The 17,068-nt window shown below is 45.0% G+C and overlaps 1 protein-coding gene across 3 annotated transcripts in view; it reads left to right on the top strand.

Annotated features, from left to right (window-relative positions):
• The window catches only part of LOC147750815 (uncharacterized), a 702,597-nt gene that overhangs the window by 141,721 nt on the left and 543,808 nt on the right, over positions 1-17,068 (top strand). For 2 of the 3 annotated variants that reach the window (XM_086937002.1, XM_086937022.1), the window contains exon 7: positions 9,126-9,416. The exons of the other annotated variant lie outside the window; for it this stretch is intronic. In XM_086937002.1, the coding sequence (XP_086793128.1) occupies positions 9,126-9,416 (291 nt within the window). The remainder of the gene's footprint in view (positions 1-9,125; positions 9,417-17,068) is intronic. 3 annotated transcript variants of the gene reach the window in all.

Below are 17,068 nucleotides of genomic sequence, written 5' to 3'. Positions count from 1 at the left end.
AGCAGTAATACAGTGAAAACACTACAAAAGGGCACCACACCAGTTTTAGAAACATATCCAATATTTATCTGTGAGAAACAAGACTAAACTAATAAAAATCCAAAGTACAATAATCCATCATACCAAAAAAGCAAAAATAGACTTTAAAAACAGTTCGTTAAAGTCGATAGCTCTGTCCAGGGCTATCGCGTCGTCATGAACAACAAATCTAAAAGTTCTGGACAACCCCTGCATCGCGGGCCAGCTACGGTGTTGGGGAGACATGTAAAACAGTACCTTTGGTTATACAGGGCATCAGACCTTGCGGTGATCTCCAGAGGAGTGGTGTTGGCATGAGTCGGTGCAGGAGTCTTCGGTCCCTTGAACTCATAGGCGTTGCATATCGGCAGCGCCAGCATCTGCAGGCGTCGGAGCTGTGGTGTATAGCGAAGCAGTGCGACGTGCAGTTCCCTCAGGTCGCGGTGCAGGGAGCGGTTTGGTGAGGATCATCTAGCGGCTTTGAGAGACCAGGGCTGAGGTGCGAAGTGGGGCAGTGCTTAATGTGGTGCTGACCGGTCATAGTGCAGGCAGCAGTGGTGGCATTGCTGAAGCACTGTCGTCGGTAGACCTGAGGCTGTGGTGCAAGATTTGGCGATGCAGTGTGTGAGGCCCACTGGTCACGGTGCAGACAGCAGCGTTGGTTGACAAACTGGAGTCGATGACACTGGCATCGGTGGGCCAAGTCTGTAGTGTAGGATGGGGCGGTGCATTGTGTAGCTTGCGAGCGGTGCCCCCAAACCACGGTGCAAGCAGTGGCGTCTATGTAGGCCTGGGGGGTCGTCGTTAGTGAGACCAGTGCTGCGGTGCAAAGCGGAACGGTGCTCCGTGTTCTCCACAAGCAATGTCCACAGATCAAGGTGCAGGCAGTGGCATCTGTGACTGCATCGTCGGGGATACCAAGGAGTTGGTGTGAAGCAAGGCAGTGCAGAGTGAGGTGCCTACATGTCACGGTGCACGCAGTAGTTCAGTGGTGGCACCAGGCGCCATTGACAGTGAGACCAGGGTTGGGTTGCGGTACCCTCTGTGGTGCCTTCAGGTCATGGAACCAGCAGCGGCGTCGTTGTCTGCATCTGGTTACCTTTCTCCTCTGTGGCAGCTGAAACCTTTAGTTCCAGAAGCTGGTACCCAGAAGATGTTGAAGTCCTTGTTGTTCCTGAGACTTCTTGAATAGGGGTAAACCTCTACATCAAGCCCTTGGAGATGCTTAGAATGCCTGCAGGCCAACCCAACAACGCAACAACAGTAAAGTGGCAGTACTACTCCTGGCAGCTCTTCCAACTCTTCTTCCTGGAGGATTCCTTAATCCAGCAGTAATCCAAAGTTCTGGGGTCAGGGTCCCTATATTTATACCACAGTTTCCTTTGAAGTTGGTACAAAGTTCCTTTGGCACACATAAACCAGTTCAACCTGGCTCAGTCCAGATTCACCACAGGAGATGGAGACCGCTTTGTGGAAGGCAGCCACAGTTCATTCAGGTGCAAGAAACAACTTCTCCCACTACTCTAAATGAAAATGGGAGCGGGCCATGTGGCCTCTCTCCCCGAGCCTTATTAACTCCAGAGACCGCATCCCCCTAAGCAGAGTACCCCAAATCTTGCCCCTAATTAGCCTCTTGCGACCCCACCCAGGGCCAAAATATAAAAAAGGGAAGGGAGGCTTCCTCTCTGAGACCTCATCTTTCTTGGGCCCTAATCAATTCTAGGTGGGAACCCTGGTGCCTACCTGGGAAACCAACCAAGCAGAAAGTTGGGGATCATGTGGGGAGAACCAGGGCCCCAGCCAACTCCCTGCATGGTGCAACAGTCAGGATTGCTCCCTTCCAAGAGAGCAGCTATTTATACAGCTTCCTTAGGAAGCAATCTGTTGTTCTGCTGAAACAGATCACAAGTCTGCTTCCTGCCAGCATGAACATTTTTAAAGCTCCCACCTGCTAGGAGCCGACTTTGTGTTTGCTCTCGTTTAGCGGGAGATTTCAAAATATTCCTGCCAGGTGAGAGCAAACACACATTTACCTACCCACCCCAGTGTATGCTGGGAATCTACTGTGTCCCGGGTGGCTCTACGGGGCACAACAAGAGCGCCATTCCCGTGGCATGGGTTCCCCAAGGCCTTTAAACACTCAAGGAGGTGGCCACATGGCCATCCTTCCCTTTATAAATACATTGGGCCCCAGGGGATGGTGTCTCCGGAGCTGAATACGGCTCCGGGACAGGGGGTCCATGCCCCCCTTAAATATTCAAATTGGGGATGGGGTCCCCAGGAGCTGAAAACAGCTTGGAGAAGGGGGGGCCGGTGCCCCTCTCCCCTTTATGAATACACTGGGTCCTGGGGATAGGGATCCCGGGGCGAAAACTGGTCTGAGAGATGGGGGCCATATGCCCTCTCCTCTTTATTAAAATGGCAGACCCAGGGGATGGGGGTTCCAGGGGCCTTATTAGGCTCAAGTTGAGAGGGCATGCACACCCCTCCCAGGAAAGGTGAAAACCATGTGTCATCCCATGGCTCTGGCTCACCCTGCAGGGAGTTTAATAAAATAGGATAGGATCTATGCAGCTGGGCGGGGCATTACCAACCTCTCACATTGCAGTGCCCCTTCCCACCACTCAGTGCTGACAGCACCTCCGGACTGCCATCCATAAAAGGTATACTTTGTAAATAAATGTCTTTTGTTACTGTAGCATTATACTTTACATTATAAAAGATAGTCCATCTCTATATGTATAGGGCTATTGACACAATGGAAATATTATTGAATGGTAGGGCATCTATATAATAATTTTTTTTAACTGCCTCGTATACTCAGTCTGCTGAACCTTGGAAAGGTATGGTGTTCTTTTTTTTAAAAAAAATGCTTAGTACAGGTAGTATACAATGTTGTGGGGTACATTCAATATGGCCTTGGGTACCTAAAGCAGAGATAAGCATCAAAGATATATCCGCTGTATCAATTAAATGCACACTGTGGAATAAGTAGTAGTCTTCATGAAGTATCATTTTATGCCATCCAGTAATGGAGGTGACAGAATCTCTGGGAAACCATGTAGTTGAACTACATCTTTCAGAAAAATATCTGCAAGTCCACATTTTGTATTTTTTCAGAGCTATGAAGTTGGTCTCTTAAGTGATGTCATCAGTAATAAACAAACAGGTTTGTATGGTCTTGTGATTTGGGGAGTTGAACGATTAAGTTCAGGGAGATCTGGAAAAAAGGTTGGGAGGATGGTACTATGAGTTGAAGTTCCACGGGTTTGATTCTCTTGGGTTTTGTCTGAGTGCTGAAGTCTGAACATATTGCTGCACCTGTTTGTGCATCAGAGGCCACCAAAATTGTCTTTCCACTAACTCATAGGTCTTCTTCATACCATTCATTCCGCCATCCCCCCGGCTACAAGATTAACTGGCAAGACAGAATGTATACGTCTGCAAGAGGAATCGCCATCCTCATCAGCTGCACCGCATTCATGGACATATCATCATCCAACATGGAACACCAACTTCACCCTAAGTGGCACTCATCTACAGACCACTGGGATGGCGCAACAACTTTATGGACCTCCATGAACTTCATCGTACCACTTGCCATCAATGCTAGCAATTACATACTACTCGGAGACGTGAACGTCCAACTGGAAGACAACACGGATCTCAACTCAAGAGCACTAATTGAAGTCCTTGGGAATCTAGGCTTCACCTAACTAGTTATGGGATTTACCCACTTTGCTGGGCAACTCCTGGACACTATTTCACCAACATCTGAGTCGACGAGCCCACACCAGTTCCCTGGACAGACCACACCCTCATCAAGTTCAGCATTCCTGTCACAGTGCATTGCACATGCCCACCAAATTGGGAACAGCATCACTGATAAGGACTCGAACACTACGCTCAACACCCACCAACCTAAACACAGCAACAGCTGCCCCAAACCATCAAGAATTTCAACAATTGGATTGCCTCCTGTGCCGGCTCCCTCGTCCCCCTCAAACACAGAAATACAACAAGATCCTGACCTCAGGCCAGTTAGTACGCAGAGGAACTCTGACTGATGAAACGCCACTGCAAACTGGAGCACAAATGGAGAATGAGACAGGACAAAGAAGACAGGAGCACAATCAAATCTGCCATGAGACTCTGCCACCATATGATCTGGGCCACCAAATGAGCCGCTATAGAAGACTGCATCGATGCCAGCGCCAACAGAAGCAAAGAAATCACCTCACCATCGACCGCCTCCAACTCGATCACTCATTCACGGGATCCCTACAACAATCTCTCTCAGTTCTTCAGCATCACAATTGCAGCCATTTACAGCAACTTCAATGGTACCCCTCCCTAGTGGATCCCTGCTTCACGATCACCTCAGGAGGGCGATCCCCAAGCATGGATCCACACACTGGACAAGAGAGACTGGGGAACGGCTCCTTGGACAAGGGCCTTTGCTTCCCCCAATTGTTTTGTGGCATATTCAATGCAGTAAGCGCACTAGGCACCAGGAAATAAATTTTAGAGCACATTTAGGGCTGGGGCTGCCAGAGATGGGCATGCCAATGCTCCCACCACCCACAAAATTCCACAATCTTTCTGCCCCCCTGGGAGGCAGATGGAGGCAAAAACCCTGATCTGCCACTTGGGGAGGGGGGTGGGGGTGGGGTCATAAAGAACACTAAGCACCAGTTTTTTTAATGTATATAGAGGTGGGGGTCAGCCGGAAATGGGCATGCCATTGCCCCCACACCCCCAAAATTCCACGGTTTACTGCCCCCAGGAGGTAAATGGGGCAGTAGCCCCTGATCTGCCACTTGGCAGGGGTAGAAAGCCCTCAAGGCACAAGTGATTGGGTTTTTTATACGCAGGGTTAGGGAATGCCCAAAATGGGCATGCCAATGCCCCCACCTTCTAAAAATGTGTCAGTCTTTCTGCCTCTCCTGGGAGGCAGATGGGGCAATAGCCCCTGATCCGCCCCTCCCAGGGGATCAAAATGCCCACTAGGCACCAGGGATATTAAACGGAAAAATTCTCCACAGTCTTTCTGCCTCCCCTGGGAAGCAGATGGGGGCAATAGTCCTTGATCTCTGCCTTGTTCTCCCTCGGGGGTGCAGAAAGCCCACTAGGCACCAGGGGAATTGGGATTTTTTTATGCGTAGGGGGGGGGGGGGCTGCTGAGAATGGGCATGCTGCCCCTCCGGGAGGCAGATTGGGACAATAGCCCTTTATCTGCCCCTCTATCTGGGAAGAAAGACCACAAGGGATATGTTTCTGGGCATGCCAGTGAAAAGCCCCATTGGCCAGGGTCCCTACATTTTGTTTTAGGTACAATGGCAGTTTCAGTAATATTTTTTGTCTCATCTGCACCCAAGCGGGGGCAGAAAATCACTAGAAACCAGGGATAGTTTGTGTGTAAAGTGGGGTTTGGCGGATGGTCTGCGTGTACTGACCTTTCGCTGGTATTTTGCTGGCGGTGTGTGTGGACCTGCACTTGCCTAATGGTGTGGGTGGACTCGCTCTTGATGACGGCACTAGGCTTACCCACACAAGTGAGGTACCATTTTTATCGGGAGGAAGTTTGTGGATCCACAAGATTACAGAACTTTTCATCACGAAATGTGAGAGAAATGTTTTTTTTTTTTTTTACAAAGTTAATAGGTTTGCAAGGGATTATAGGTAACAGAACCTGGTGAGAGCCACACAAGTCATCCCATCCTTTATTACCCTGGGTGTCTTGTTTCAAAAAATGTATAAGTTTGCTAGGTTTCCCTTGGTGCAGACTGAGCTAGGGTTCAAAATCCACAGCTAGCCACTTTGCAAAAAAAGGGTCAGTTTTCATTAAAAAAATTTGGTGTGTCAACGGTGCATTTTCGGCGGTTTCCTGTGGCGGGCACTAAGCCTACCCACACAAGTGAAGTAGCGTTTTTATCCGGAGACATAGGGGAACCGAGAATAGTGGAACAAGTGTTAATACCAATCGACTTTCTTTGCATTTCTGCCTTCCAAATGTAAGAACATTTGTAAAAAAAAAAAGGTCATTTTGGAAAATTCACTCTAATTCAAATGCTTGTATGGATATCCACAACTATGGAGATGTGCAAATAACCACTGCCTCTAAACTATACATTTTGTTTCCATTATTAAAATATATAGGTTTCCCAAGTACCTATTTTTCACTCTTTATATTTTACCAAATGAATTGCTGTATACCTGGTACACATGAATAACTTTTGCAAGACGCAGCTCAGTTAGTGGATCTGGGTTCCTCGGGTTCTTGGTGAACCTACAAGTCCTATATATCCCCACAGCAGGAACAGTCCAGCAGATGTAACGGTATATCGCTTTCAAAAATCTATCATACTTAGAAGTTGTTACAGGTGAAAACATTGCCACAAATGGCTGTTTTTTTCATTTTCAACTCCATTTCAATATTTTTTATTTTCAACTGTTATGTTCTATGGATAAACCTTGAAGGATCTACACAAATAGCCCATTGCTGAATTTATAATTTTGTCTACTTTTCAGAAATGTATAGCTTTCTGGGATCTAGTATTGCTTTCACACATATTTCTACCACTAATTGGAAGGAGGTTGAAAGCACAACAAATTGCAAAAAAGGCTATGTTCCTGTAAAATATCGAAACTGAGTTGAAAATGTTGATTTTCTGTCAAAAGTCTCTCTGTCCCTGAAAGCTGAAAAGATGGGGATTTCAGCACCACAAACCCTTTGTTGATGCCATTTTCAGGGGAAAAACAGATGCTTTCTTCTGCAGCACTATTTTCCCATTTAAAAAAACAAACAAATCTCTGTATTTTGGCTAATTTCTGGGTCGCCTCCAGGGGAATACACAAACCCTGGGTACCTTTAGAATCCTCATGGTAATGGAGAAAAAGGATGTAAATTTGACGTGGATACCTTGTGTACAAAATAATACAGGGGCCCAAGTGCGAACTACCCCAAATAGCCTAAAAAAGGCTTAGCACAGGGAGTGGGGGAGGCCTAGCAGCAAAAGAGTTAAATTGTAATTGTAATTGCTTTTATATAGCGCTGGATATTAGTCGGTCCTCACACAACACACACTATGCCCAACATGCATGCATTTTAACAATTTACTTATAATCTGACACCTTACGCAAGACAAAACCCCCAGAAAGGCTACAGAAACGTCACCAGTATACATATTACACCCGACTATTTCCTATACTATAGGACATGCAGATAAGGCAAAAGTGGTTTTTCACGGAAATAAATAAATTCTCTGAGACACTAGACAAGACCCCCAAATTACAAAGACTCCAAGTTACAAAATAGAAACAAATATTCATAAGCAAAAGTTACTTTAACCCCTGCCTCCAATGCTCTATTAACTTTGTATCCAACCTCAGGAAAAGGTGTTCCTGGTTTACCGTTACTTTATAACAAAGGCTCCCTAATTTCGAATGTTTGCAGATACAGACAGAAAACTATTTTAAGCCTATTTTTAAATGTGGATAAAAACAGATTCTGGATTCTTTGAAGTGATTCTAAATACTGTCCATCATGACTGCTTGGCCAATAGCAGCACCCAACTGTTACTATCATTTAACCATTAGGGTTTTTTTTCTAGTCAATTTCTGAGTTGTTTTTTTTAATGGAAAATAAGATCTTATTGTCATACCTAACTAAAACGTCTCTTTACCCTTTGTTTTTTTTCAGTGATCATATATACGTTTTCATAACATTAGTATAGCAAGACAACTAAATCTGTCTCCAAACTAGACTTAACAAGATGTAGCTTAAGTGAATATAATGGAGCATCACAGCACGTATGAGCTACAAACAAGTGAAAGATAATCAATCATTTTGCAATATTCCTTGTAGAAGCCCGATTTGTAGTAAACCACACTAAAATTTGATAACCTGAAAAACCATCTTGTCTATAGTTTAGTATAGTACAGGGTTCTAAAACCTTTTCTGTGATATGAGCTACTTATGTTCCCTGTAAATCATCTTGAGCTCCTAATATTATTAGTGTTGTAATGGTTAGCACGTCAGACAAGCTCTCATTAGTGGCCACTGAAACACACGCTTACCTGCAGTAATCACTACTGTTCAGGCGGCAGGTTAGCCTGCATTAATGTCAAAAGAAGGCTTTGCCAATTTGGAATACCTTTATGTGGGTAGTACATTGCAGCAATGGATGTTATGTCCCTGGCACCAAGGGAATAATGTTAGTAAAAGCTTTTCCCAACACCACCAGATTTATCACTCAAATATACGCTTTAAATATATTTAGGAAAATACACACTTTTTTGGATCTCAAGTACACAATTTTCAATTTTGGTATGCATACATTAATTCAGTTAAAAAACTTCTCATTTACTAGTCTGGACTGCACACAAGAGACCTACTTACAGGTCGATGGAGAGTTACCAATAGCTCACGAGATACTTGTTGGAGTCGCCTTATATAGTATGTACGTATTTATTGCCTCATTCAAACTGCAGACGGAGGTTTAGTGTCCAGCCATCTTGTTGCAATGATTATTTGAGCCACAACTATATAGGTGAATTGAAATATAAATATCTTATTAGTGCCCTGGTTTGGTGACCAGACTCCGCGAACACATGAATAACTGTTTTGTTGCCTGTAATACAGAATACTTTCTTTTGAAAATATCCCTCTTCTATTTAGTGCATTTTTTAAAAATGTCTTTTTACAAACTTTCTTACATTTGTTTCCCGACTGAAGCTTTTGCATTAATGACAATTTTGAGATTTGGACTTGGAGGATACATTTATCAAAGTAAAATGGCTTCTAAATAGTGGTCATTAGCTCTCTTTGAAACTGTGTCGGCGTCGCCCTTAGGTTTGTTTTGTGTCTTGAATTTTCCAAAAGAAAGATATTGTGGAACTTGAGGCGTTTATGCCAGAATACTTATCAAATCCAAGAGATAAATATGCATCGGTCATGTCCCTCGTTTAGGTAATGTAATTTGATTCTTTCGGAATGTGACTCAGTTTTATCTTCATAGTTTGTCCATCGATTGTGTGAATTATCAAGGAATGGCTCCACATGAGATTTGTCTTTTTCTTTTCTTTATATAAATTATTTTTTACAGATCCATTGCCACCCGCCAACTTTACAATTTTGCGTGCCAACTCCACTGGTGTAACGGTTTACTGGGACAAACCCTCCTTGGGGAAATACAGTTCATTTTGCCTCGAAGCACGTGTTATTCAGGGCATCTCTTTGCAAAGAACTTCGAAGAAATTCACTTTGACGAGGCCTGGGAAAGAGTTCACCATTTTTGGACTTCCAAGTTGTCAGCAGGTGAACATTTCAGCTTGGACAGTATGTGATTCTAATGTAAAGGCGACCAGTCGTGCAGTCTTTGCCATCACAGTCACAGGTGAACATTTTCAGCATTCTACCTTTCTTAATGGGCCAGCGTTGTTCACTTTCATGTGGGCAGAATGATTCCAATTGGAAGTAAATCCATCTGGTTGGTATGAGCCATTAGGCTGGTCAAGGGGGATCACTGATATAAGTTGCAAGTTAATTTACATGAAAATTGTGATCCCTGCCATTATAAATAGATGTGTGAAGTAAGCCCAATTTTTGTTATACAGCTGAAAATAGTAAAATTGAGTATTTTGAAAAACACTGTATTTTAAATATGGGTAGTCTTTTGCCGAATTTGTGCGAATGTTTCAAAGTGATCAGGGAAGCAAATAATACTTAATCTTAATTAAATAATCAAATATATTTAAATATGAGGTCTCGTTGGAAATGGGTGAAAGTAGCCTTATTTTCTGTAAGTGTGTTTGTTCGTAAGAGATGCACCTCGGAGTCAAAGCAAATCTATACATTTAAAGAATAACCTGCATCAAGGGATTTTTCTAATGACTTTTAAATTAGCAGAACGGTTGACACTGGGTCTCTGCCTACCCAGTGTATATTTAGGTATAATGACTGCTTAGGTCAAGAAAACACCTTCTGGCAGGCTAAGGTGTACACATAGTAATTTTCAGCTTTGCTATTGAAGAGTCGGAGATATTACCTGATGACAAAGCTACCTGAATGTTTTCTAGCGAGCAGCCAAAAAGCTCAGTGCCCTCCACTGTCACACCAGTTCTGGGAATTCTGGAAGCTGTATTTAGAACTATTTTAGTACAACTTTGCATAAGGAAGTCCTAGTACTCAAGGGAGATGCTGTCTATTCAAGGGTTCGATCTGGCTGCAGAGTCACCCCCAAATCCTTCTCCCCTCATGTTTTTCAGAATCGTTTTTGTTGTGTTTGGGACTCTGTGCACCTTACTACTGCTAACTAGTGCTGAAGTGCTTGCACTCTCTCCCTAAAGCATGGTAAAACTGGCCTACACCTGATTAGCACATTTAAGTATTTGTAAGCCCCTAGTATATGGCACTGCATGTACCCAGGGCATTACAATTAAATGCTACTAGTGGGCCTGTAGCACTCATTTTGCCACCCACTGAAGTAAACCTTTAAAACATGTCTCCGGCCTGCCATTGCATCCTGTAGCGAAATGTTAAATTGCCATTTCGATCTGACAAGATGTACTTTTTACAATCAAAAAACAGGGGGAGGTAGAGGTTAAGGTTAGGTTCACCCTCCTTACTGAATGCGGTTTCACAACATCTGGTATACCAGAATTAGAACCCTAGCCATAGGAAGAACAGGGATTTCACTAAACATGTGTGAAAAACCCTCTATCCAGAAAAAAATATTATGATTCCGAAACCAGTCCCAGGATGCTTGTTTCCGTTCCAGGAAAGATTGGCTTGGCAGTTCGGGCTGGACTGTTCCCATGAGACACAGGATGAGACCGATTTGCATATGTCCATGTCTGAACTGGGGTGGTGGAGTGAGCTAAAGAATGATGATGGATTAAACCCAGATCAGTTGACTGGGGGGTGAGAGTTTGATTTTCTCAAGCACTCCAACCATCATCCCCTTTGGTATCGCTTTGTTCCCCCTGAGTTGGCAGGGTATGCCCAGACATGGGTCCCTTGCTCACTCTACCACTGCATTCAAGTTAACGTGGCTGATGAGGATTATGAATCCGAAACCGGTCCCAGGATGCTTGTTTCTGGTTCAGGAAAGACATGGATTGGCATTTCTGGCTGGACTGTTCCCATGAGGCACAGGGTCAGACTGATTTGCATATTGCCATGTCTGAACTGGGGTGGTGGAGTGAGCTAAAGAATGATGATGGATTAAACCCAGATCAGTTGTCTGGGGGTGAGAGTTTGATTTGCTCAAGCACTCCGTCCATCTTTCCCTTTGGTATCTCTATGTTGAATTTTGGCGGGGCAGGACACTGTAGGATTGTTTAGAGCCAATCCCTCATAAAATTATGTCAAAGTGAATGGTGTTGCCCCTGGGAACTTTCTCCCTGTTGATTAGGGAGTCGACCCCACTCACAAGCTAGTGCGAGACATAACAGTAGCACCCCTAGATACCCTCTTCAGAAAATTTCTGGGCCTGATGAAGACAGAAGGGATTATACCTGCTAAATCCTGATTTCAGAAGGAGGACTGCACCGACTGACCTGTGGAGAGAGATCCAAGGCCTGAACCTTTTCATATTTGTACCCAGTTGTTAACTCCAGGGGCTAGTTGGCCAGCCTTCCTTCAAGGTGAGAATAAAATCTGCAATTCCAGAACAGCTCTGCTGGCCAGTTCCAACAGGACTTGCCTTGTAGCCTACTGGTGGCTTCCCCTGGAATGAGTCTTTACCCCCAATTGGTGTCCCTAAGACCCTGGTTGCCTTGAATACATTTCAGTGCGCGCCTCTTGCCTAACCCATAAAAGCTAGGACTTTAAAACATTTCCAAAATGTTTTGCCTAAAGAACCAGTGGTTACCACTGGACTGCCACTGAGCTGCAGCATTGCTGGTCAAACTCAACTTATTGATGTGCCTCATTAACATATTTGTGACTTTTTCACCAGAGAAGATGCTAAAAGTATCTGGCTGGTAAGGCACCTACCCTGGGTGCAAAGATTTAATGTTCACTGCTTAAACCTTTCCCGTCAAAGGTCAGCCTTTTCTCCAGAACTTTGTTTAACGGCTATCTGGCCTTGTGGAACCCACCGTGGCCACAGGCTGTTGCCTTACCCCATAGAGCATCTTCGACTTTCAAAAACGTTTCGAATTCAGATGTTAAACGTTTTCACCAGACTGAACCTGGTAGTGACTGTTCCTGGGGCTGGGAGGAGGGGCTGCACCCTCACAACATTATAAGCCTTAGGGATGGTAGCTGCAAAAAGCAGTTGCCACTCCTATTTCCATTACTATGGAGTCCTTTTATCTGGAGTTACGCTACCCAGAACAAGTGTCAGGCAGTTTTTCTTGGGCACATGTGCCAGTGTGCATCTGCCAGATATGGTCTTGAATTTTCAGTAGCCTCTATGGCCTGCCATGGTGCCAGCCCGGGCCTTCAATATTTGGGATCCTAGGGAACTGCCAAGTAATGACACAATGCAGTGTCATATTTTTAGGCAGCCCAGGCGTGTACAGTATCGGCCCTGGACTCCCGGGGCTGCTCGACAATTATTTTAAGCTGCCTCTCACCGCCCCTCCCTCTTCCAGGTCGTCAAGAGGTGACAAGTTGGGAAAGGGAGGGACTACAGCCTATGCAAGAGGGCTTGACGTCAGTCATTACACTCATGGCTCTGTAAGGCCGGTGCATGTGCTGCATGCTGTAAACCGATGCACTGTGCATGCCTTTGCGCCTTGTGTATTCTGTTTAGAGCATTTTAGCTAGAGAACGCAGATGCTAGCTTGGGAAAAGAAGCTGAGTGCAGGTGCACAGGAGCCCCGTCTGAGACACCAACTGGACAAGACTGTTGATGTAAGTGGTCTTAGCCCAGCTCTAAAATCTGCAGCCTCTAACAAGCCTCTCACTAGAAATCCCCACGACCTGCAGTTTCTGTTCTCTCCAGGTCTTTCTTTGTAGCTATCCCATTCCTGCTCACTCCAAACCTGAAGATTTCCTTCTCCACTCCGCCCCTTGCAGTGTCAATTTTTCCACTCATCTCTCCTGCTGCAGTTGTGTCTCCCTTCTCACCTTTTTACCTACAGTGAGAATCCTTACCTTTTCCCTTCCAACTCTTTTGCTTTTCCGCTGGCAGATCCAGGCCTCATCATGTAGCTGTCCCCCTCTCGCCTACTTCCAAATTCTGTGTGCCTCCTTCCCTTCTGCCCTTGAAGAGCCCACTCTTCCACTCATCCCTTCAATGCAGCTGCTCCTCCGCTCATCTCTTCAACCGCAGATTATTTTTCTCTTTTCCTCCACATTTTTCCTCTTATCACTCCCAAGGCAGGTGTTCTTATCCTCACCCCTCTATCTGCAGAATCTATTCCTCCGTTGCAGTTTGTTCTTCCTCTCCTCTCTCTGACTTCAGCTGTTGAGGCTGGAGGCACTGCAAGTTTTGCATGTTTGTCAGTTGGTGAGGAAGGTTTTCAGGATACATGGCCTCCAATCCTTGTCTTCTTTGTAGAGTACACAGAGCAATGGTCATGAATTCCAGTTGCAATTGTAATTCTATGCAAGTATGTGTGGAGGAGGTACACAGTTGTCAAAAATTTGACAAGGCAAAAGTAAAAAAGTGCAGTCTTTCAAAGTGAGACGTTGCATAGTGTATTGGGGGTGGCGAAGTGAAGGAGATGCAAGGAAGTGCATTCACGAGATCTAGAGAGAAAAAGACCCAAAAATATTTCATTAAAAAACAGAACTCTTAGGGGAAGAACCCCCTAAACCCCTGATAAATGTTACGATCATTTGCGCCCAAAGATTCATTCTTTTTTTTATGCCCAACCACTTTCAAATTCCACCATCCACCACTGTATTCTGGTCACTGTATCTGACCCACACTCCATCAATGTCAGCCTTAACTTTTGACTTTGGCCCGGCCTAGCACGACCAGATTTCTGCGGTTGCTACTTTGCACTTTTTGGTGCTAGTAATGTCAAAAAATGTGAAAAATAATTTCTTGTTTCCCTACACCTCATTTTTATTGTGGTCTTTTTGCTCATTAAATTCTAATTTCCTCCATTTTCCTTAATTGGAGTAGGCTTTTTATTGTGTTTTGTTCTACTTTTTAACTGTTTTGATACTGATAAATGATTTACCCTTTTCTCCTCCAGTTAAGCCTGCCTGCTCTGTGCTACCAAGAATTGAGTTCTGGTTTAAATTATTGACACCTAATGAATGGGACGTAGTCCTGAATAGTGCCATAATTACTTGAAGAGGACTACCATCTGCTTCAACTAACAATTCAGTTTCTCACAATCTCCATGCCAGTTGGATTGCCTAGTGCACAAGAGCTAAAAATCAGGTTTCAGTGAGGAATGCAGGTAGCTCTTGCATCCATCTCTCAAAGGAAATGCATATTTTAGCACAAACACAACATTAAAGTCAAAGAATTAAACACAAAATTCTGAATCCAATTTAGTAAAAAAAACTTTGTTCTTTAAAATTATACAAATGGTAAAGGGCTCAGTAGTTTTGATTCTGTAACGAAAAGGCAAAAAGTGCCCAAAGAAAAGAATGAAAATCTTCAGAAATCTATATTATTCGTGGACGTTGAGGTTTTCAAAACGCCACTAGGGGAGCACTCATTCCTTGTTTTGGAATATGGGAAATGAAAGCCCCAATAAATATTCTTTTCAGAAAATTGCCTCCTATCTTCTTTGAGGCCAATGTGAAAGGTTCCAATCCCTTTTCCCAGCATGCTGAATATTTGTATTTATTCATGCTGTTTCTATAGCGCACCAGGACTAGACTGCATTTGGGTGCTTTACAAACAACTAAAACCTTAACCAGAGTTACATCGAGATGGGTGAGAAATGATCTGGCTGAACAGCAAGGCTGGAGAGCCTACTAAGAAAAAATCTGAACTGCAAAGTTGAATAGGTGGAGACGCATGCTTATGTCTAGGAAATGCCTGGTTGTCAGTGTTGAGTAGATATCTGTGAAGGTCTTTCAGCTGTTTTCCGAAAGCCTTGATTGAGGGAATTTCTTGTGATGTCAGGAGAGTTCCACTAGGAATAGCCTGTCTCAGAAAAAGCTTTCCTCTTGAGATGGGGAATTAAAATGCTGTTTCCTTCAGGAGTAGTCATTTCTTAAACCTCTTGAGCCACCATAAATAAATAGTTCTGCTGTGCACAGTGGGCTGCTCTTGTGGATTGATAGAAACAGGTTCCATCCAGGATACCAGGATACAGATTACAATGGCAGAGAGGCAGAGCTAATCTCTTCAGCCATGTGCCAGTTCCCATTGGTCTTCTGGACTTTCTTCAAAGGTGCCTTTTATGTTCCTCCTTTCACTGTGGTCTACAGGAGAACAGTTTTCTTGACACTTTTAGAACCACTTGCAGACAATTAGTATAAGGTAGAGCAGGATAAAAAACTCTAGCCTACTCCCAGACAGCAAGCAGGCATTTTGTTTGTGATTCCTCCATCCCCGGTTAAGATCCTATTCCTAGGTTGTGGGAGCAACTAGGTACAGCAGAAACTGTGAACTGGCTGGTGAAGGGCCTTGAGTCTATTCCCATTGAGCTCCTATACTGAGAGGCATTTTAAAGCCTCTTCTGCCCAAAGTCAAGTCAAGTCAAGTCAAGAAATTTATATAGCGCGCTACATACCCAGAGGGTTTCAAGGCGCTTGAAGAAGGGTGGGGAATTACTTGTCGAATATCCACGTTTTAAGTTGCTTTCTGAATGCTAGGTGGTTCTGAGTAAGGCGAAGGTGAGTGGGAAGTGAGTTCCAGGTCTTAGCTGCCAGGTAGGAGAAGGATCTACCTCTCATGGTGGTTTTGTTGATGCGGGGTACAGTGGCAAGGGCTTGGCTGGAGGATCGTAGCTGGCAGGGGGGGTGTAGAAGGACAGTCATGTGTTGAGGCATTCGGGTCCAATTTCGTAAAGTGCCTTGTGTGCGTGGGTCAGGAGGCGGAAAGTAATCCTCTTATTGACGGGAAGCCAGTGGAGGTTTTTCAGGTGACCAGAGATGTGTTCTTTACGCGGGATGTCTAATATGAGCCTGGCTGAAGCGTTCTGGATGCGTTGGAGTTTTTTCTGGATTTTTGCGGTGGTACCGGCGTATAAGGTGTTACCGTAGTCCAGGCGGCTCGTGACCAGTGCGTGGGTGACCGTTATTCTAGTTTCGGTGGGAATCCAGTGAAATGTTTTTTTGAGCATGCGAAGAATGTGGAAGCAAGATGACGAAACGGCGTTGACTTGTCTGTTCATCAAGAGTGAGGAATCCAGGATGACGCCCAGGTTCCGTGCGTGGTCTGTCGGGATGGGTGCTTTTCCAAGGGCCTCTGGCCACCAAGAGTCATCCCAGGTGGAGGGGGAGGTGCCTAGGATGAGGACTTCTGTTTTGTCTGAATTCAGTTTCAGACGGCTGTGCTTCATCCATTCGGCTACTTCTTTCATTCCTTCATGCAGGTTGGTTTTGGCATTGTTAGGGTCCCTGGTGAGTGATAGGATCAGTTGAGTGTCATCGGCGTAGGAGATGATGTTGAGGTTGTGTTGGCGTGCGATGACCGCGAGGGGGCTCATGTATACGTTGAAGAGGGTGGGGCTGAGTGAAGATCCTTGTGGTACGCCGCAGATGACTTCAGTGGCCTCTGACTTTAATGGTGGAAGGCGGACTCTTTGGGTTCTTCCGGTGAGGAACGAGGTGATCCATTCCAGTGCTTTTCCTTGGATTCCGACGTTTCTGAGGCGCTGTAAAAGGGTGCTGTGACAGACTGTGTCGAAGGCTGCGGAGAGGTCGAGGAGGATGAGGGCGACTGTGTCTCCATTGTCCAGTAGAGTTCGAATGTCGTCTGTTGCTGCGATGAGGGCGGTTTCAGTGCTGTGTTTGGCTCGGAAGCCGGACTGTGAGGAGTCGAGGGATTTGTTGGTTTCGAGGAAGGCGGCGAGCTGGTTGTTGACCGCTTTCTCGATGACTTTGGCCGGGAATGGAAGGAGCGAGATAGGGCGGTAGTTTTTGAGTTCGGTGGGGTCAGCTGTGGGTTTCTTCAGGAGG

The sequence above is a fragment of the Lissotriton vulgaris genome, chromosome 1_1 (assembly GCF_964263255.1).
Source record: "Lissotriton vulgaris chromosome 1_1, aLisVul1.2, whole genome shotgun sequence".
NCBI lineage: Eukaryota > Metazoa > Chordata > Amphibia > Caudata > Salamandridae > Lissotriton > Lissotriton vulgaris.
The sequence above is the reverse complement of the archived record's forward strand: the minus strand, read 5'-3'. Positions and strand labels throughout refer to the sequence as shown.